Here is a 21,323-nt window from a genome sequence, read left to right as displayed (position 1 = left end):
GTCAAGCTTTCGGTTCAGTTCATTTTATTTATAAAACGAAAAAGGAAGTGACATGAACGGGATTTCCTGACATTGTAGTTGCATAAATACACACCTCTACGACACATGATTTATCTCCTGAATGTGATCTACTGTAGCAGGAACGTTGCTGTCCTCTGTGAGGACTTTTTTGACTGTGGTGGTCGTCACTGCTAAATCTGTTGCTTGCTGTCTCACACACACACACACACACACACACAAGAGTGCACTGTTATGCTGCCACTTCATCAACAGCTGTGCAATTCCCCCAGATATCACGTTGCCTACTGAGGCTACCGTTCTATTTTTGTCTCTTGAGCAGGCAGATCATCTCCCATCATTGTTTACTGATATATACTGCATGTACACTGGCAAGAAAATATTCCCATCAAACACTACAATTTGCATCCAAGTCGTCCACGACAAACATTGTTGTTCATTGTTAGTCATCTAAAGCTGTTCAAAATGACATGGAAGTATATGAAGAACACATTCCTTATCACATCTTCCACCTCTTATGTAGGTTGTTGACTAAAAGAAGGATTTATTGCTCATGGAGCCGGAGACTCCAAAGAGCTAGAAGCTATCTGGTTAGCTTAGCTTTTTATGGCATCAACAATAAGCACAAAAATGATCATGTGATGTATGTTTTGCACTAAAATGCAATAAAAAAGTGACATATTTCTTAAAATGTCCTCAAAATTAATAGTATATTTTGTTCATCCTTTGAAGCATGAGCTCTTTATGATGTTGTGATGCTATGTGGTTGGCTAAAGGGCTAACTGGAGCTTCTTTTGTTTTGCAGCTCCTTCCATAGTTCCCATCATGCACCAGATCAGCTCCACAATGAACAGCTTCACCCTGTCGTGGCCACAGCCTGAGCAGCCCAATGGGATCATTCTGGACTACGAGCTACGCTACTACGAGAAGGTAAGCTGGGCGATATTACGAATTTTCCTTATCAAGCTACCAGGATGATCCTAAAGATTGAATTGAGTGTCTTTTAAGATGATATTGGACCCTTATAGAACACATTGGTATGCGTCTCTTTTGCACTGAACTTTCTGTCCTTTGATCTATTATATTATATAGAACATGTCCAGAAGGTCCGCTCACTGAAAATGCTTTGTGCTAGCTAGCTGTAAAAGAAATGCTAAAACTCAGAAGAGAGCAGTGTTGTATGACTGACTGCAGTTTTTGAATGTTTATAATAGAAAATTCAGTTAGGGGTCTACTTGCCTTGTGTTGCTTCACATTTTTAGCACAAGATGTTGTGAATTACAGTCAGAATGAGAAGGCCGCTGTGCTAAAATGACCTATACATTGCTCTTATATATTGGCAAGGCCGAGAGTGAAGTTTTTACCATGTAAAGCTGAAAAATCCAGTCGTGCATTAGTATTTTTTTTGGTTCAAGATATAAGTACACTCACATTACACTATTCAAAAACACGTGGTAGTGTTGAATAACTACCAGGTTTTGAAAGTTACTCGTCTTGCTAGTTCTAAAGCCATGAATTCCAAATATACCCTGTCTATTTCAATATAATCGCTGCAGTAAAGAGGTTGTGTTTGTCTCTGGCCTCTGTCAGTAAACATGTTTGCAATGATTGTTCGCTGCACATTACTATGACAGAGAGGCCGAAGATTTTGATATTCAATTTCCAATTGCCGTTGCCCTACTCTGTGGTCGTAAAGTGCTGACTTTACATTTTCAAATCTGAACGTATCTGATCCACTTTCAAAAAGTTGTTGAATTGCGACTGAAAGATCTGCATTTGCGTGGACAAAAGACCAGCGCTGACACAGACCGTCTGGAAGCAACCGTCGAATCCGTTTTCCTGAGTTTTCATGTACAGTTGTACCTTGGTTTTCGAACGCCTCGGACTTTGAACAAATCGGAGTTCGAACAAAAATATTGAGATTTTTTTGCTTCGGATTTTGAACGAAAATCCAGAACTCAAACGCCCCCGAAATAAACGCCCGGAAAAAGCATAACGTGCGCGGACCGATCAGCTGACCTACGACGCACTCTGTTATTGTGTATCACGCAGCCTCTGTATGCAGACGTGTCCCGTTAGCTACATTTACTGACTGTTTTTTCTTCATATTGAGGTGTAAAACCTTTCCTGTCTCCGCACTGGACCGTGGTAGAGTGTCACAGGGGAGGTGCTCGCTCTCCACACCTCCGAGGCTGGAGCGCACACTCCAGGGTTTGATGTCCTGTTGTGGGCTGGAGCTGGGACAGGGATGAGGCGAGTCTGGGACAGAGCGTGACTTGGTTTATGACTTTGTCACAGCCAAACTGCACAGAAGCGCACATTCAGAGCTGGACACGCACCGGGCACCTCTTCACTTCTGGAGAGACCTCACTCACTCGGCAACCCCTCCCACATGCAGCGGCCACACACATAGAGGAACAGCGCACCTTGAATCGGATGGATTGTGGTTGAGAACGGGTGTACCACTGTACTCGAAACTTCAGCCTAAATGGATGGACTGCTACTTTTGGCATTGTCATTCCCATCTAGAGTTTTAGCGGAACTTGCCATTTTGAACCGAAAGTGAACTCGCTTTGGGTTCATTTTTGTTCTTGTTTTGTTGATATATCTTCATGGTTAAAGAGTGGTATGCTCTACAGCTGCGATGACATAGCGACAAATCCAGATTCTGATAGATGGGGCCATTAATGTTGTCTGTTTGCTAAGACTTTCCGGGCCGTAGTAAAGATGTGATCACCCTGCCGTGCTCTTCTGTCCCATCACTCTGTCTTACACAGCCATGAATTGCTCGCGTCTTTGTGCCAACAATTCAGCAACCTGCCCTGCTGTGAAAATGCATCACATCTGGAGGGAATCACATCGACCCGTCTGCACTCACACAATACGTCTGCTTTATTAAGTCGCCAGCCCGACCCCACGGAGCCCATCCTCGTTGGCTATTGACCTGCAGGCTTTTCTCAAGGCCTGGGACGTAATGATACCCTGATCGGAGACTTGGCCTTTGTGTGTGAGCCCTTGTTTGTCCTCCTAAGACTGATCAATAAGTACCGCCAGCTTGGTCATGCACTTCTCATTGTTTGTCCAGACTAAATGCACCTTCACCCTTTTTAAAAATAATAGATATGAGAACTATTGTGTTTCAGAAATTGTCTTTTTTCACCTGATATTTTATGTTTCGAGCAAAACTCATCGTGGTTAAAGTTTGTTAATCGATATTCACAGTCGATTCCAAAATAGTGTTTGTACCTTTCACCAGAGATCATGTTTTCTGTTTCCCGGCGCCCAATAATAGTGACATTGTTTGACTTTTCAGCGGTCACAAAATTGAATCGTGATCGGCTAAATCCTGAGAAACCTCATCTTCTCCAAGGCTGGCGTAAATTACACTCATAAATCCTCCCATTAGTTCATGAATATCAATGCGGTCTAATCTATTGATGTTTATGTAGCGTGTCGGCACATAAACAGATGAGCGGCACGTCACTTACCAATGAACTGGGACAAGAAGGTCCCACTGCACCAGGATGACTCAGGTGAAATGCAGCCTCCGGCGTCACGTCGTGCCTTGCTCTTACAGAACGTCAACAGCTGCTGAGTCGGCGTGAGGACTTTGTGACGCACGCCGCCCGGGTGATGCCATTTCTAAAATTGCACTTGACTAATGATTGTTTTATGCGGCGACTTTTTGAGCCCTGCAGTTTTCAGAATGCATTGTGCTTTTACGTGTTATAAAACTTTGATGCAGATTTTTATGGCCTTGTTTCCCCGATTCAAGACATTTCTCTGCTTTAATTTGACAACGGTAGCAATTCCTAAGAGCAAAGTGTTGTTTTAAAGCCCTATTAGCAGCTGCACAAGGAAAATAGATTATTGAAAGTTCATGTAATTGGACGTTCGGCTAAAAGTTATGTGTCATTTTTTATTCATTTGCTAAAGTCTTGAAGGGGTGCACCGGAAGACCCGGAGCAGACCTGGGCAAGTGCGGCCTGGGGGCCACATGCGGCCCATTTGCCTTTAATAATGTGGCAGTCTTTTCTGTCTTTCAGAGTAAATATAAATATCCCCAAAAATAAAAAGTGTTCCCCCAAAGCCATTCGTAGATACATTTATTGCAGAATTAAAATGCTATGTGTAAGTATTTCTTCTCACGCAAAATGTGTGAACAAAATATATTAATAAAATTCTAGTTTTTTTTATTTCATTTGATTTACCATCTTTTTCATAGTTCTGTGACCAAGACATTCACACAAATCTATGATTCATATTGCGATACAAATCTATATACAGGGAAATGATATATGATCCAAAACATATTTTAACATATATATATATATACATGTCCACCTTGAACAAAACAGAACTGCTTGCCTGTACCCGAGTTTGAAAGTGTTTTATTTGTCTGTCAAATAGAAATTAATGTTAAGTAAGTAGCACTGATTCTGCTACAGTTTGGTCGTCTGCCTTTGTTTGCACTACAAACAAGTCAGTAGTGCAACTTCATAGCATCCTGGTTATTCTAGCACCATGGCACTGTTGGTACATGAATATAAGAACTTGTTTTCCTACTATATACCATCAACTACTTGAGTACTGTTTCAAATGTATTGAAAAGTTAGTGATGAAGACGTCTAGAAAGACGTGTTTTATTCAAGAAAGAAGCTATATGACCAATCGTGTTCCTTAAATTCCATGTAAGCATTGCACTTGAAAATGTATAATCTGGGTCATCGCTCTATTACATTAAAAAAAATCAGAGCATCAGGTATTATCTTTCATTTCCTCTGGCTATTTAAAATAGAAAAATGGAAAATGCATCATTGCGCCTGTAGAAAGCCGATGCAATGGTCCTGTTTAATGCGTTACACTTGTGTAAATTCAATGTCTGCACATGCAAGTGGTCTTTTCATCATCTCTCATTCTCCCTTACTCAGACGCTATATTTCCCTCTTCACCCCCGTCCAAGAGCTTTTCCCGTTTTAGCTGCTATATATGCTTGAACACTTTAGGTCCGCTGCTGAGGGAGCGTATCAGGTTTCCGTAATGGACTATTGTTTTTTTTATGGCAGTGGCTTTGTTTGAGTAAGTACATGCAGTTGTTTCTTCAGTTTGGTTGGTACTTCAGCCGCCGTCACAGCTGTTTTGCAAAGCGTACCCACACCACAATGGTTTCTGTGCGCATGGATTAGATCCCAGTGCATTGTGTCAGTCTGAAGTCAGAGTTCCAAACTGAGTCTGCGGATTGAAGGCAGCAGGCTCAACATTATCTTGTCAAAGCACATAGAGGTCCAGGGAGCACGGAAGTTCAGTGCATTTGTAAAGTAATGATGTGGGTTGCTACTCATAAAAAGCAGTAATGGCAGGATGTCTCTCATCGCGTCTCCCCCACGCTCCCGTCCACAATTGGAGCTTTACAAATTGCCATGGGCAACTTTACTGCGGGATAATGCACCCATAAAAACATAAGCACCATATGAAAATGGCCTCCCTCCATACTAGCTGTCCTGTTTTATGCGTCTCACCATTTCCTCCATTAATCTAAGCCTAGTCGCATTGTTATATTCCTGGAGTCTGGTGTCTCTTTGGCACAGTCGGGTCGTCGCTCATGCGGCAGTCTCGCCGCTTTTGTTCCCTCGCCGGAAGCCTTCGATACACATTTTCCCGTATTATTGACTTTCACTTAGCAAAACTTGAGCATTTTTACTCAGCCCGCCGTAAGAGATCTTGGCTCTTGCTACGTCCAAATAAAGATGCAGGTCACACATTTCACCTCGGTTTCTGAGTGAGAAAGTTAGCTGTTTTGTGAACTCCCACGCACACAGTCATGGAGGTGCCCTTCATATTAACACAAACCACCTCCAGACCTCATCCCTGTCTCCCCACCTTCCACCCTTTGGCATTTCTTTCATTCCTTCATTCATTTCTCACAACCTGATCTTTGAAATTATTTACATCCTTTCCTGCCTTGGAAACCATGCACCCCATCTTGCTGATTCCCCGTGAAGTTATTTTACGTCCTCAGCTTTCATACCAACAAAGGGCATGGAACATTTTATCCTCGACTGGATGTCATTCCTTCAACCCCTTGGTACTGTGGTTCGCTTATGGATGAGTGTATTCTTGCTCCGCAAAACCCATTTTACAATTATCATATGTTTTTTTTTTATGTTCTTCTTACAATCCAAGACTGCTGTCGAACTTGGTTATATCTAAGGCCTTTTTTAGTTTGTGATGGGTTGATGAAGCTTCATGAAACAGTGTCCTTATTTCCAAAGCTCAGTAGGTGGGGCTCTTGGTTAAAAAATATGTGGTTCCAATGAAATTGTTGCTCAAATCCAAATATTTTAGGGCAGCGAGTGCCATCTAGTGGCCACTGAAAATAATGACGCTGTTTCATGAAACCTCACCAGCCCTTCACCAGCACCTCCTCATTGTCAGCTGAGGACCACGCTTAAAGAGGACTGTTAAGGAGGAGCAACGTGCTTTGCCATTCTCTAAAAACAATTTATGTTTTAAGCGACCTTCGCGCAAAATTGCGACATTTTAACAAGTCAAGCTGAAAATATGATGTAGTTACTACTGTACAACAGCAGGTGGCGGACACCAGTAGCTTCAATGTGAGGAACATTTTTTGTCATGGTTGTCACTGAGATCAGACCCAATAGCTGGATTGTTGTAGGCTGACAGAAGACTCGGGAGATCAAGGGTAGATTTAACAAGGTTTATTCACAATTACGCGAGAACACAAAAGACGAACTGGAACGCTGAACCAGGAATGCCGACTCCAGAACAGAACGTGAGGACGCAAAGCAACCATCTGGCAGCGCAGACTGGAACCCAGGTGTAGAAATCAGTGTAGTCTGATCAGAGGAATGGGAACCAGCTGCGCTGCTGTGAAGCTGAAGTGAGAGAAGAAAACGACACAGGAACACAGGAAATAAAATGAAAGCACAAGTGAAAGGAAATATGACACTTTTGAAGTAAATGCATTTACAGACATTGGGATAGTGCTTTTATTTGCTGTAACAGTGCACAACCTGTACATATCGAAGTCAATGCTTCAATGTGTCCTGGGACCTGTTAGTGGAATGGTCAAAATGTTGTGACAAACGTATCGTAATTGAAAACAAATGTGACACAGACACAGATGAAGCTGTGGGAGAAAATACAGAGCAAATAGCTGTTGTGTTGCATCAACTTGAGACATGAGGAAAACCTTGTCTTTGTCTCTTGCCCGTTTCAAGCTACAGTTTTCGAAATTGTTGTACATAAAAGTTCATTACTCCACTGAAAATACTCACAACCAGTGCCAACTGACCTTGAAGGAGCAATAAGAACCACTGTCATCTGTTCAGCACAATTCACCAAGTGAATGGATCAAGCGGTTTTTTACCGATTCAATTGTGAGCACGGTCCAGTCATAATCATTCATTTCATTCTCTTTATTGTTTCCCCAGCTCATATAACATTATTGTTGTTCCCCGTGGCACTTCTCTCTCATTCAACATAACAATTCGGACAAGAAACGAGTCTTATCATTGACGAAAGTCCCTGCACTAATGTGTGTCAAGTTAATAAAAATGAACCGTCCTTCTATCAGCTGTGCACCAAGTAGCGGGGAAGCAATGGCTCAGAATGGCAGTCATTTGACAATTTCACAGGTAAAGTTTAGCAAGTGCTGAAGGCACTTTCTCTCAACAGGCTTTTCTAACTGTCATTTCATTTCAGAGTTAGTGGTCCTATGATGTGAAAAATGAAATGAATTATTGCTTTGGAGGAGTCTAAGCAGAATACCTGGCTCTTCTTTACTCAATTTCCCCCTGCTCTTTTTCATCCGGCTCCCTGAAATTTTGGGGAGGGTGGAAATAACTCAGCATAGCGGAGGTCAGGCCCTCCATTAAGGCTGAAGCTGAGCCGCCGCCACCAGCTGCTGTTGCTGAGAGAGATCCACATGTGTTGGCGGAGCATTTCAGGTGTACCTGCCCCGGTCGTAGCAGCACGGCTGTGAAGGCTGGTGACAAAAGGGAAAATCTGGCTTTCTGTGTGATGCCTGGATCAGAAAAAGCAGGCACAAAATTGACCCTGCATCTGCTTTGCTTGGATCCCCAAATGTTTGGAAATGGCTGAGGGAAAAAAAAAAGCATTTTTATTGATTTACTTTGATAGATGCAGATCAGTGAATCCCAGCTGTCCTGTAATGTAGTCACCAGGTGTGCTCCTGGCGTCATCGTACTAACATGTCGGTGAAGCCCTTTCTAGGTTAGCAGATCACCTGTTGGCTGACATCCCAACACATCACTCTTGAGGCCTCATATATCAACTGCTGGCATTTCCCTCCCCTTGGTGACACAGAAGTTTGCCTCCTGCTTTGCATGTTGACGCGTGAAGCTTTCAACCGAAGCATGTGTTTCCCCTCCTGAGGCTGTAGGCTGCAAACAAAATGGGGTCAGAAGGGTGTGGTGGTCCTTTAGGAAAGTGAATTCCACGTCACTTGGATGGCCAAATGAGGTGCTGTATATGCAAGTGATGGGTAGATGAGGTATTAGGAAACAGTGTCCTGATTTTCAGAGGCCACTAGGTGGCGCTCTTGGTTTAGAAATACTGTGAGGTTTCAATGCATTAGTTGTTCAAGTCCAAACATTTTACTGCAGATAATCAGGTCACTGTTTCATGAAACCTCATGAAGCCTGTAATACATGTGTCATGACACCTCATCTAGCCATCACTAATATATACCCAGGTAACATTACAAGTGAAGTAGCATAGAGTTCTCGCAGGTCAGCAGGAGGGGAAAGATTTACTTCCAATAAACAGCTGATGAATCCACATTCAATAGTCAACATGTGAGGACTTTGGAGTGAGAATGTGTTGATCCACTCAAACAAAGTCGTCAGCTTCCCAAATTATGGTCCAGGGTTTGATAAAACTTCCTCTGTAGAACGTGCCCCACTTTTTTATAGCTGCCGAACACTCAATCACATGACCTCGATACGATACGGTACGTTACGATACGATACGATACGATACGACATGACACGACAATACACAATACTATAATATACTATACTATAGTATACTATACTATACTGTACTATATTATACTATGATATACTATACTATACGATAGTCCGCCCATACCTTAGGGGGGACAGAAGCTGTTACTCACCTATGGTCTACAACTGTGATTCTTAACCATGGGGCTGAGGCCCATGGTTTGGCTGCCAGCGCCCCCTAGAGGGCCACTAGAGGTTTTTTGCTTTACACCTCTGGGCCGTGAGAGGCTCAGTTTTAATACACTTGCCACATATGATGGCAGTAGTGTGTCATTGAATTGAATTGACAGCGTCAAATCTGTGATAGTTACCAACTGTGAAGTTCCTGGAAAAAAAAAAAAAGACAAAAAGTGGTGGTACCCCCAACAGTAAAAACTGTTCACCTGTTGGAGCAGTTTTTTTTTTTATGGCGATTTCTTTCTTATGACTTATCTTCTTTTGAGTTTATTTAGGAAAAAGAAAATATTTCCCGATATTTAGACGTTGTTTTATTACATTTATTTTATTCCGAATTTTATTCACAACATTTTTCAAATTTTCTCAACAGTTTGGATCAATTTTTCTTTTTTCTTTAGTGAATTTGATGAACATGGCTTGCACTGCAGCTGGTTGGACTTTTCGATGAGAAATATCTTTGCGCTGATCACTTGGTTTCACGTCATTTCACTAGGTTTTGGGTTGTTTACGTGTCGGGTTATTGAACACAAATGACATCAGAAATCGATAATCACTGTATCGAATCAGTTCTATTCCTAGAATGGGCCTCGGACCCATTTGTTCTGGAAAAGGTGGGCCCCAAGATCAAAAAGGTTTAGAACCCCTGGTCCAGCAATGCTGTGCTACTTCACCAGTCTCATTTTGATCCATTGTCACCCACAACTACTGCAAAAAACCTTGGTCTTATACATGGCTAAGCTTCAAAGTTGAACCAGCAGATGTCATTGTCGAGCAAAATAATCTGTTGATATGGACTCACTCTTTAATGTGGACAGCTTTTTGTGTCCTACTAGGTTATATATTTGTTGTAATCCTAGTGCCGTCAAGATGGTGCCTTGATTTAAAAAAAACAAAACATCTATCTGTGAGCTTAGATTCACTTAGATTCATAGGAAACAATTGAAATGACAGACAAAGAAGTGTGTCCCAGTGGCTCAAGTCTATAATTTTGAAATGGCTCTAACTCAACGGGTATCATTGACACCCTTTTCCACTCTTCCCCCTTTAATGTATTTTACTCTTCAAGACTCCTGTTGCTGTTTGTGAGTCATCACAAAAGCGACAGTCACAAATGATTCATATCCAGCCATTTATTAATATTACAGTCTCCAAGGATCCAGATGGCTTGTTTGCACATCTCGACAGGAAAAGCATACTGTGGCCTTTAACACGTTTGGTATAGTTAACACATCCGTTGTTAAGTGGGGAACCTCCTACTGGCTACACGTTACCTCAAACACCCCTGAGGTTCTCTGCGTCATAAACGCTATAGTAAAGAATTTCTTCCTTACCTTCCGAAGAGTCAATGCCATGTAGAGTGTGGCATCATTTTTAAAAATGTATTCATGCTATAGCCATGAGGAAGATGTTCCAACTCACCCACAGCTCTCACACTGAAGCCTCTGAAAGCTCTTTTTTGTTTGCCTGCACACACCGCTCAGGCCTGCTTGTTAGTCCAGTGAGTCATCCGAATAAGCTGCAGAGAAACCTGAAGAAAACACAGCTATTGAACGCCTGTCCTCTTCACTATGGGATGCACTGACTTTACTTACAAAATTGCCTGCAATTACTCTCTCGCAGTCGAAATAATTAGGATATGTATTTGGGATAATGTGCATTCTAGCTGCTGGAAGTTATTTGCATTTGAAAAAAAAAAAAAAAGAATCTAATCTCGTGCTGGTTGATGTTGTCCTCAGGCTTTGCATTTAAATCATGAACATTAATACAGGGGCTGTTCATTTCTTTCACTTTCACGGTGCACTATTTCTTATTCCCTTTGTGTGGCAGTGCGTGTTTGTGTCGGTGTGTGCGAGCGAGTGGAGTGGACACATGGTAGCCCACCATGCGCGCCTCTCTGCCAAGTGGCCATGCTGTCCGTTTTGCGTGGTTGGCAATTTGGAAAAGCCGCCACACTCAAACACAACACACACACCCATTTTTTTCCCCCCAATAATCTCTTTTCAAAGTTCCTCAGAAATGACCAAAAGTACTTAGAAAGTAGTACAGTTGGTGGTCTTCCAGCAGTAAACTGAATGGCCAGTCAAAGGAAATGGAGAGCATCATCTGTGGTTTGAAGTTGCCAGAGAGGCGAGGTGGTTTTTGGTGGATGCCAACTAGGGCTCGCTTGAATAGGAGTGGTAGAGTTGAGGTGACCCAAATCATGACTAATATTCACCTACACTTCGCCCAATACAATCTGTGCTTCGGGTTCTCCATCTGTCTCTCCACCTGCAACTCAGTTTCTCCTGTCAGCAGGTGAAGGTGTGGTCCTCCTAATCCCCAATTGACTGGCAGCAGGAAGTGGCCACTAGGGGCCGCCGATTCTGGCTTTCATTGGCCGCCTCTCTCCATGTCTCTCCTGTGAGATGCCAAGTCACTTCAGGCAGCAGATGTGGGTGTATTCGCGTGTCACGTAATCCCCGTTTGACTGGCAGCGTGAGCGGGGCATTCCAAGCTGGCGCGCCCTCCAGGGATGCTGCTCCCCTACTGGCTGTTTGCCATCTGTCTGCTCACCTGGCTGTTCTTTAAGACCCAGCAGATGGAGGTGTGGCTCTGAGAGTTACTGAAGGACTGACAGCTATAGAAGGGCAAATCCAAAACCTCAGGTGGATCGATATGCCTCACCTCAAAGTCTCAGAGATGTGATGGCTGTCGCTTTCGAGATATATATATATATATATATATATATATATATATATATATATATATATATATATATATTCTTTTTTTTTTTTACAGTTTCTCAACGCCCAAAAACATGTATAATATATAGATTTTTATTTTGGATCAATTTTGATTTTGTTGAATCGACTGTAGTCTGTTGTTAAGAGTCCAATAAATGCATATAGATCAAAATGCTTACATTTTTTTAATCTCTTTACAGAGCATGTGAATTAAGTTATTTGCAAAATTATTTTACGTCCTTCACTCTCTATTTTTTCAAACGGAAGTTGCTTTTAGTTTGGAAGCAGAGTGTGCTATTTTTGGACAAAAAATTCAGTTTGCCGAGTGGATTTTACGATTATTATTGTTATTAATATTATTATTATAGAATAATTTTGGAAGATTATTTATTTATTTAGTTTTATTTCATATATAGAGTGGTAGTGGTAGTTCTCAAAGAACAAACATGTTATTTCCAACCTTATCATCATCATTGTCATTGTTGTTATTGTTGTTGTTATTTTGGAGTTTATATCTCAAGTTGGCATGAAACACCTTCCCTAAAAATTCACATTTCACCTTCAATTCCTCTTTCACAATGGAGACGTGTGTGGGATCAATAACTGATCGGCTAAGAGCTTTTTTTTTCAGCATGAAGCTGAAAATGAAGTGGTAATTCAGTCTGAACATTTTTCTTGCAGCGCAGTTGGAAGCGTCTGTGACTGCGCGGTCGACCAGACAAATGTTTGTGAGACTGTTAAACACTCGGAGCACGCCGCTCCTCTCGGAGAGCAAATAAGTGCTCCTTGCTTTCCCCGTCTCAGGCCCAAACATTTGTCTTCATCAAGCCCCGAATGTCCAATAAGAGCTAATGTGGTTGCATACATCATCATGTGTTGGGGCTTCATAGCTGTGTTTACCTCATCTGCTCAATGACAGCGCAACTGGAAGGATTCAATTACGCCGATCCGATTGGATAATGAGTTCGATGTGGGTGGTTGGTTGTGGCGCTCATCTTCCATCCTCCTCATCCCTCCCTCCATGCACCACTTCGTCCCTCACCGCTCTCCAACTTGCCTGTCCACACTCGCGCTGCATCAAACTTGGACATACTTTTGAGAAAAACAACCGAGTGTTTCTTTGAGACTGGCCACTGCTGCACCGATCCACACCAGAGACTGTGGGTGTTACGTAGGTGCAGTCTTATTTTCTGCCTGTCATGCTCAGTTTGGGCGAGGAGAAGGTGACAGTTCTAAGTAGTCACTGATGCAGGAATACCCAGCCCTGCAGTACACTCTGATCCTGGCCCACTGGACTTCTCCTGCCTGCAGACAAACCAGAGCAACACCCATCTCTCAGAGCATACGTTGACATTTAATGTCACATCCCAGATTGTTATTATGTATCTCCTTGCTGTGGGTGGAATCACAAATCTGCCGTCCAAATTACTTTCCTGCATCTTTACATCCTTCAACAGAACTGCATTTTATTGTCCTTATGATGAAATCTAAGAGGTTGACGTCCATTTTTTCCTCTTTTATGTCAGTGATGCCATGAAAATAATGAAAATCTTCACTGTTCTAATGTTGGGTCGGCAGGCACCGCTGTCAAACTCAAGGTCGCCCAGGCTTTTTGACATCACCCGAAAGAGATTTTGAGGAAAGAACTGTTGAGTCATGTATTTTGAGATGAACAGTTTCAGTCCTTATTTTCTGTCATGCTGTTCAATAAGTGTTGACTTTGTTTGGCCCGTGAATTGGACTCATGTATGCAACACTTTGGCCCCTGGTGTGGTCAGGTTTCACACCTCTTCTAAGGAAATCCAAACACCCTGCATAGAAAACAAATTCTTCATATCGATCAGAAGCCATCGATGAAATAAACAAGATGCTGAAGTAAAGGAGCCCGAATGTTTTTTGTATTTTCTAGTAATCGATTCTCTCAAAGTAGTTGAGCAACTTGGCCTCAAAATAAAATGATAAATGTCTATGTTTATGAATTTATATCTGTTTAAAGTTTCCATGAGCTCCTGGTTGGTTTACATGCAATAGATCTGTTGTAACAAAGCTGTATTCATTGGCACATGTTTGTGGACCTAAACAGGGGTCACTTTCGTAAACATGGCTGCACTAGAAATTCAAGTGTATGTGTTTAAACCGCACCAAAGAACTCAAAAAATGGGGCTTCCAATTTCTCATGTTTCTTTGGAAAAAGACATTTGAGATCGACTCGCTCAATCCCGATACATTTTAGAGGTCAAATAAAGGTGAAGCTCAAATGTTGCAGATCAGCTCGACAATAGAAGGAGGCGCTGACTATCTCAGAGAACAGTGCCATTGCAGTTTTAAAACCAAATGTTACCTCAGTTTATGAAGGATTAAAGATGAAAGTATTTCCAGCTGAAGTTTTATGTGTCTCTAAGTGCGATGGATATTTTAAAGCCCCATCTATGATTGATTTTGTCTCGACTCGACGGAGCTGTCTCTTTTTCATCGCTGCATGACTGTTATTGAATTTGACAAGAAGCTCTGTTGTTTCCCAAGAAAGTTCTTCTTCTGCGCTGCCTTTGTCAACTTTCTTTGACTTTGCGTCTCGCTCCTCACTCGCAGGACCACGCAGAGATTAATTCCACCATCCTGCGGAGCCAGACCAACACAGCGCGCGTGGAGGGTCTCAGGTCGGGAACAGTCTATGTGGTACAGGTGCGAGCGAGGACCGTGGCTGGCTTTGGCAAATACAGCAGCAAGATGTGCTTCCAAACCCTCACAGATGGTAAGAATCTCCACGCCAGAAGAATCTTCTCCCTCCCCCCCCCGCGCTCCCTTTTGTCTGCCTCTCACACGACGCAGCACACTTTTGTCTCGCTGTCTTTGTGGTTGTGTTAATAATAGTGTCTGGTCACACCTCTATTTCTACGGCTGAATTAATTTCCCTCTCAGTCAGATTTTGCATGTGGGAGGTTTGGGTATGTTCGCTGCTGAGTGTCTTTTGTTTGTGCGACTAACTGTGCTTGATCCAAAGCGCTTAGCTAATTGGTTTGTCACCCGCTCCTGCTGTTGCTGTTGCACTGTCCCCTGATGTGGAACTGTTATTAGGAGGTGATGAGATTATTTTTATTTATTTTGGGGGGGTGGAAGGAGAGCATGCTACGTTGTAGGAGCTGGAAGACACCACAGCAGCTGTGACACTTGTTCTGTGAGCCAATGCTGCCTTTCAGTCCTCGCTAATAATATGAATGTCTTTGCTAAAATAAACCATCCAAACTCTTTTTCCGCCGATCTGACGCTGAAATTAGAGGAAAAGCTGACCACGCTAAAGTAGCAGATTTTCTCTTGCTTTCCTTGAGGGAAGGACTTTTCCATGGGTTGGCAGTAGTGATGGGCGATATACCGCCCAAAACAATCCCCACGATGAGAATTCTGCACCTCACGATAAATGAGATAAACACACAGTGCTGCATCGGCCCTGCATATATGAATAAGATGAGGCCGTGGCGGCACGTCTCGCTCTCCAGCTCCGCGGCGTTTGACAGCCGACACCGGTGTGTGACAGTTGAGGAGAGTGAGGTGGACTTTACTTCACAGTCGTGGTTTTAAACTTATCTTTAATACAGGAAACTTTTGACAATGACATTTGTCGGAGTCTCTTGATCCGTGTTTATTTTATTAGATGGAGTGGTCCTCATAGGTTCTCTGACGCGGTCGTCTGCCTTGGTTCACATCAATACATGCAGGTCTCCCGCTGCGCTGGCGCCTCGGCGAAATGTATTGAAAATAGTTGGACATTCGATGGACATCTTCTCGGGTGCGTCCTCTACTGCGTCCCCAGTAGGGTTCACTGATCGCGGTCACACTCTCACAGGCAGCGCTAATGCTACGACCCAGCAATAGTTAGGGACCATCAACAAATTCTAAAGCAGTCAAAGTATTAGTGAAATCTTCAATAAGGCAATGGAAAACAACTATTTTAGGAGAGAGAATTGTGAAAAGGTTTTTAATCTCACAAACAACAGTTTCTACCATGACTTTGAGAAAATTGTATATGACTAAATGATCATTTATACACATTATTTCTAATATTTCTTCAATATCACCGTATTTTACGCACTATAAGCCGCACCGGAATATAAGCAGCAACCACTAAAATTAAGGAGGAAAATTGATTTTGTTCAGAATAGCAAAGGCTGGCAAACGTCTGCCTGGGCGCGAGTTTTTAAAAGAATATATGGTGGGGACAGCAGGTATTTTTTGCCTGGAGAGCAAAGACAAATTTGAGAAAATCAGTCCAGAACGACGGACAGTGACTCGCCGTGTGGAACTAATAGATGAAGATATCACCAGTAGCTTAAAAAAAAAAAAAAAAGACTCATTTACATTGTATTCTTTAGCACTGGATGAAAGCAAAGACACTGCTCAGCTCCTCATTTTTATCCGAGGTATCAACAACGCTTTTGAAATAACAGAGGAGTTTTTGACAATGGAGTCCCTGAAAGGACAAACACGGGAAGAGGACTTGTTTGACCAGGTGTCTGCTGTCATCGAAAACGCGAAGCTTCCTTGGAGTAAGCTTCTCAACACCACCATCCCAAGAAGTGTATTTTTTCTCCAATGAGGTGGGGTTACCAAAGCGCTCCATCCAGCTGCTCCTGGTCCGGCCACTTTGTCAAGTGTCAAGTTTTCCCAACCCTGGTCTACAGCGTCAGACGTGCACACAACCCTGTTTTATTTCTTCAACATATTAGACTGTTTGAGTGACGCATATACTGCATTTCAGAATATAAATATATAATTTAAGATGAAAACAGAACTCACCAATGACAGCAAAAGAATTCCTACATTCGAGATTTGGACTGAGCCCAAGAGTGGAAGGGTTAGAAGCCAGAAGATAGAGAAGCCCAAGATGCCCAAAAGTGACTCTGTTGAACCAGGATATTTGGGGAGCTGTGGGAGGAGGAGCATGCGGACGAAGGGGAATGTTGTGTGTGGATCATTGTGGGGAGACTCTTCTCTGTGAATGACTGACATGTACCGTAGTTGTGTGAGACCAAGTCACCTTCCTCATGTCCTCCTGGCTGACACTGAGCTCAGGACACTCAACTAACCAATGAGCCAATGATGTGAGGGCGCCGTTTCTCCATTCAAGTGATGGAGCACGCGGACGAACAGCTTGACATTTTGACATCGCATCACATGGAGAGCTGCGAGATGAATGACGGAGGTGGCAGGTGAGGAGGAAATGAAGAAGATAATAATCCTGATGAAGGTGATGAGCGTGGCCGTTTACCTGTGCAGAGCAGATGTAGTGGCACATTCTCTGGCCTCCGATGTTAATTATATTCCACTCAACACCCCCCCCCCACACACACACACACAAACACGAGCTGACAAACAACATTTATGGTTAATTCATTGGCTCGCAGCCATAGCACGACGTTCGTCAAAGCTATTAGCAGCAGGCTCTGGAGAGCTCTCCACAAGCCCATCCTGGGCTCCACCTCCTGCACCTCCACAGGCCTCCTCTCACCTTGTCAAGCTCAGAACCACTCGCCTCCCACCCACATCTCCCCCGTATGTCACTCTCAAAACACATTTTCCCTTTTGTCTTCCTGGCATCACATTTTAATACACCTCTGCAAGGTGTCCTCCTCCCCCTCCGCACGGCGATTCAGCTGGATTCCCTCACTTGATGGACAGCCGTGATGGGAAATGAGGTGACTGACGTGTGGCGAGGTGACTGATGTCACAGTCCTCCAGGTCTCTAATGGGTTAAGGCCTTGAGAAGTAAGTGATCGTAGCAATACTGCTGCACAAGTGCGGAGATTTTTGGCTGTCCAGGAAGATCACCAGTCTCATATGGGTGAAGAGGAGATTCATCTGGACTGCTCACGTCTAATATGAACCCAAAAAAAAGCTGCGAGATCATTCAAGCTGTTTGCTCGAGAATGTTCCCGATAAATGTGCAAGTTAGAAGAGTGAGCAGCTCCTGTCACATTGAGTTTCTTCATATACATCAGCTCTCCGTCTGCTCAGAAGATGCATGAGCTCTCCTTTTATCAATTTAATCCAAGAGGCACATTCTGCACGGGGGATTGGATTTGGAAGCCGCTGATTTGCCGGCAGCATGCAGAATGTTGCCTTTGCTTTAACGCCGCTGTCTGCCCAAGTTATGGAAAGATATGCATGAGAAGAATAATTGAGGGATCTGCTTTAAGGGGGGGATTTTGGACAAGCAATTAGGAAGTTCTAATCTACTCGCCCTCCACTGGTGGTGAACAAATGCTTATTAGAGCGGCGGCGGGAGTGTGACTTGGACTCGGCACCTTAAAAATAGCACGTTTCTTTGCCCGGTCATTTCTGACAGGTGTGGGTATCTCAACCTCCCGCCATGTTTTGTCCTATCAACGGCGGTGTGGTGTCACTCTGTTTGTCAAATACAGCACGTCTGTCAGGCTGAAGCTCAGTGGAGTTCTGTCAGAGACTCTCAGCCGACTTGGTCTCATCTTCCCATCTGCTGAACTCACAGTCGGCGCTGTATGAATGCACACATGAACAAAACAGTGTTGCCTCTTCTATTTAACTTCAACCTTCTCTCATTATGGATGATAATTCTGGATTAGCATCTGGATTTAAGAATAAAAGTAGAGAGAGCTTGCAGCCTTTCCTGGTCTCCTTCTGTGTGTGTTGTGAGAGTACGTTTCGGAACACTGCTGCCACCTCCTTGCTATCCACAACATGTCAAATGGCCATAAATAAATACATAAATAAATGCAATAATTTGGATGAAATAAATTCTTGTCAAACCTGATGCTTTGTATCCAGCTTTTGTTGTCTCCTTATGTGTTGTCAACCACAATTTGGGAAGGTCCTTCATTGGTTCTTATTCACTACTTCCAGTATTCTATTCTAAATTCCCATTTGCCTCTGCAGTCAGTCTCCAACTCTGTCATGCTTAGAGCCAAGCTCTTGCCTAGATTCAGGCCGACCCAAGTGTTTATTTATTGAACTGTCATTACTCTGAGTGACTCTATTTAAACAGAATGGTAACTATTAGTGAGTAATATTGTCATAAAGCATCTCCATGGTTCACTTCAAACTACGCCTCTAACTTCCCCATCATTCATTGAAATCTCTTCTGCATGGACTTTTCGGAACAATGCTGGGGCTGAATTTGGCCCCTGGGCCTTTAGTTTGACAACTGACATAGTTTTCTTTTGTAAAATCAATATTCCAGGATCATTCAGAGGTAGAGATCAACCGTTAAATGTAAAGACAAGCATTTACTCTGCTGCTGTTGTTTGGCCTCTATTGACTCTATCCATCATCCGGAAAAGATCTTCAACGCTTTAACGGCTGACCACAAGTCGACTAAGACTACATTTACTTCTCCTGTGGGTTTAAGTAATGGGTACTTCAACATATTACTTCGCAGTTTTACAAGATGTTCGGCGGTCCAGGAATGCCATCTTCCCTTTCTTTCTTTCTATTGTGACGATAAAAGGAATATTCTTTTCATTTTTGTCCTCAGATGACTTCAAATCAGAGTTGAGGGACCAGCTCCCTCTCATTGCTGGCTCTGCAGCTGCCGGTGTGGTCTTCATCGTTTCACTGGTCGCCATCTCCATTGTGTGCAGCAGGTAATGTGTTCTATTAAGTCACGTTTTACCAAGAATAATGTGGTCGTCTTTTCACACCACATCAATGGTTGAATTCCTCGAATGCTGTTCGAATTTTGTATTTGGTCGTGGTCGACTTAAAAAAAAAAAAAAACTATTATTATTATTATTATTATTGTTATTATTATTGTTGTTGTTGTTATTATTATTATACAGGTATGTAAGTAGAGATGAACAGAATATTGTTTTTATTTTCTTTTTACCTGAAGCCGAATAAAATAAATAAATAAAGAAGCAAAAATAAAATTGCTAAATTCGGAAACAAAGTCAAGCCAAGTTTCCGAAGTTTTTACCGCACCAGATTTTGTACTGTCGTCTCGCACAGCTCACTTCAGCACCGCTGCACAGTCCACAGTGATTTGAAATTGTGGCCAGTTGAAAAACGCACACGCCACCATTAAATCTAGCTGTTCCTCTGTGTATCCTGACTGTATAGTGTGCGTTGCATTGACAACTTGCAATGTACGCTGTACAACTAAGCTATCTTGGTTATGAGTCGCGTGGATATCAACAATGGTGTCGTAGCTCCCCATATAAGGCCTGAAAGTACATGACCGAGAGACGTTTCAAAACAACACGGCTCAAAATAATACTGCAGCCCTTAGAACCAAGAATAAAGCTCCTTTATTTGCAGGATTCAGTTCATATCAAAAGGGGACAGTGACAACATTTACCTCCACTGGGGAAAAGATTTCCGCCTTCAACACTTTTTTGACACTTCCAAAGAGAAAGCCATGCATAAGCTTGTCAGTCGCATTCATCTTGCCCACCTGTGCAAGTCTGAAGGTCACATTCTGCAACTTTGGGGTTCAGATGTGCCCTGCTCTTTTGATGCGCCGACACTGGGGACCGATGAAATGCGGAGCGATGCTATCAAGGTTCAATAAAAAATCAGCCGCTTGTCTCCGGCAACACCTTTGCAATTGATTTCACTCCAGCAAGGGACTGTCAAGGAAGCTGAAAGCAGTAATGAGGTTTAGTTTCCACTCGCTTTATTCTGCTCTTCTAATAGTTTCTCTTGTCCTCTTTTGATTCATTAGGAAAAGGGCATACACCAAGGAGGCAGTTTACAGTGACAAGCTGCAGCACTACAGCACGGGGCGAGGTAACTTCCATTTCACCACAATTTAGGACGCATATCTTTCATGTTTTTCCTTATTTTTTTCTGTTCTCTTCAGCATATACTGCAACTATTTATGGAGGCTTTGGTATTTTTAAAATCCATATCCATGAGTTTTTCCTGTTGTATACCACATTCTGTATATAGTGTCGTGAGTATACCTCCTCGATGCCGTCAGAATTGGCACGTCTGAATCTGCGCAACCAACAAAATATGTGTCGAATATCTGCAGTTTTCCTTTTTCTTGCCCCCTTTTCTCCTTAACTTTAAGGCTTTGTTGCTCCACTTACACGTTTATTCATTCCATTCATGGTGGCCTCTTCAAGAAAAACGCAATCCTGATACAGTAGTCCAGACCTAGCCAAGTCGCGGCTCCCGAGCCACGTGCGACTCTATCCCCAGTTTCATGCGGATCTTCACCAAAGGAGCCGACGAACTGGCTGCGATTTTGGTCAAGTTGCTATTGAGATGAAAAAGTCAGAGCAAAATGTCAAAATATTGTTCAAAGTCTTTGACTTGCGTTACAATAAACAACAATAAACCTTGCCGCATGTTCAATGCCGATGTGAGTAGCGGCCCTAAG

At 42.9% G+C, this 21,323-nt stretch overlaps 1 protein-coding gene across 4 annotated transcripts in view; it reads left to right on the top strand.

The window, feature by feature from the left end:
* LOC128770085 (ephrin type-B receptor 1-B) overlaps positions 1-21,323 on the top strand; it is a 199,485-nt gene that overhangs the window by 142,946 nt on the left and 35,216 nt on the right. For all 4 annotated transcript variants that reach the window (XM_053884337.1, XM_053884336.1, XM_053884339.1 and 1 more), the window contains exons 6-9: positions 824-948; positions 14,558-14,720; positions 19,473-19,581; positions 20,661-20,725. In XM_053884337.1, the coding sequence (XP_053740312.1) occupies positions 824-948; positions 14,558-14,720; positions 19,473-19,581; positions 20,661-20,725 (462 nt within the window). The remainder of the gene's footprint in view (positions 1-823; positions 949-14,557; positions 14,721-19,472; positions 19,582-20,660; positions 20,726-21,323) is intronic.

The sequence above is a fragment of the Synchiropus splendidus genome, chromosome 13 (assembly GCF_027744825.2).
Source record: "Synchiropus splendidus isolate RoL2022-P1 chromosome 13, RoL_Sspl_1.0, whole genome shotgun sequence".
Lineage (NCBI taxonomy): Eukaryota > Metazoa > Chordata > Actinopteri > Syngnathiformes > Callionymidae > Synchiropus > Synchiropus splendidus.
The sequence above is the reverse complement of the archived record's forward strand: the minus strand, read 5'-3'. Positions and strand labels throughout refer to the sequence as shown.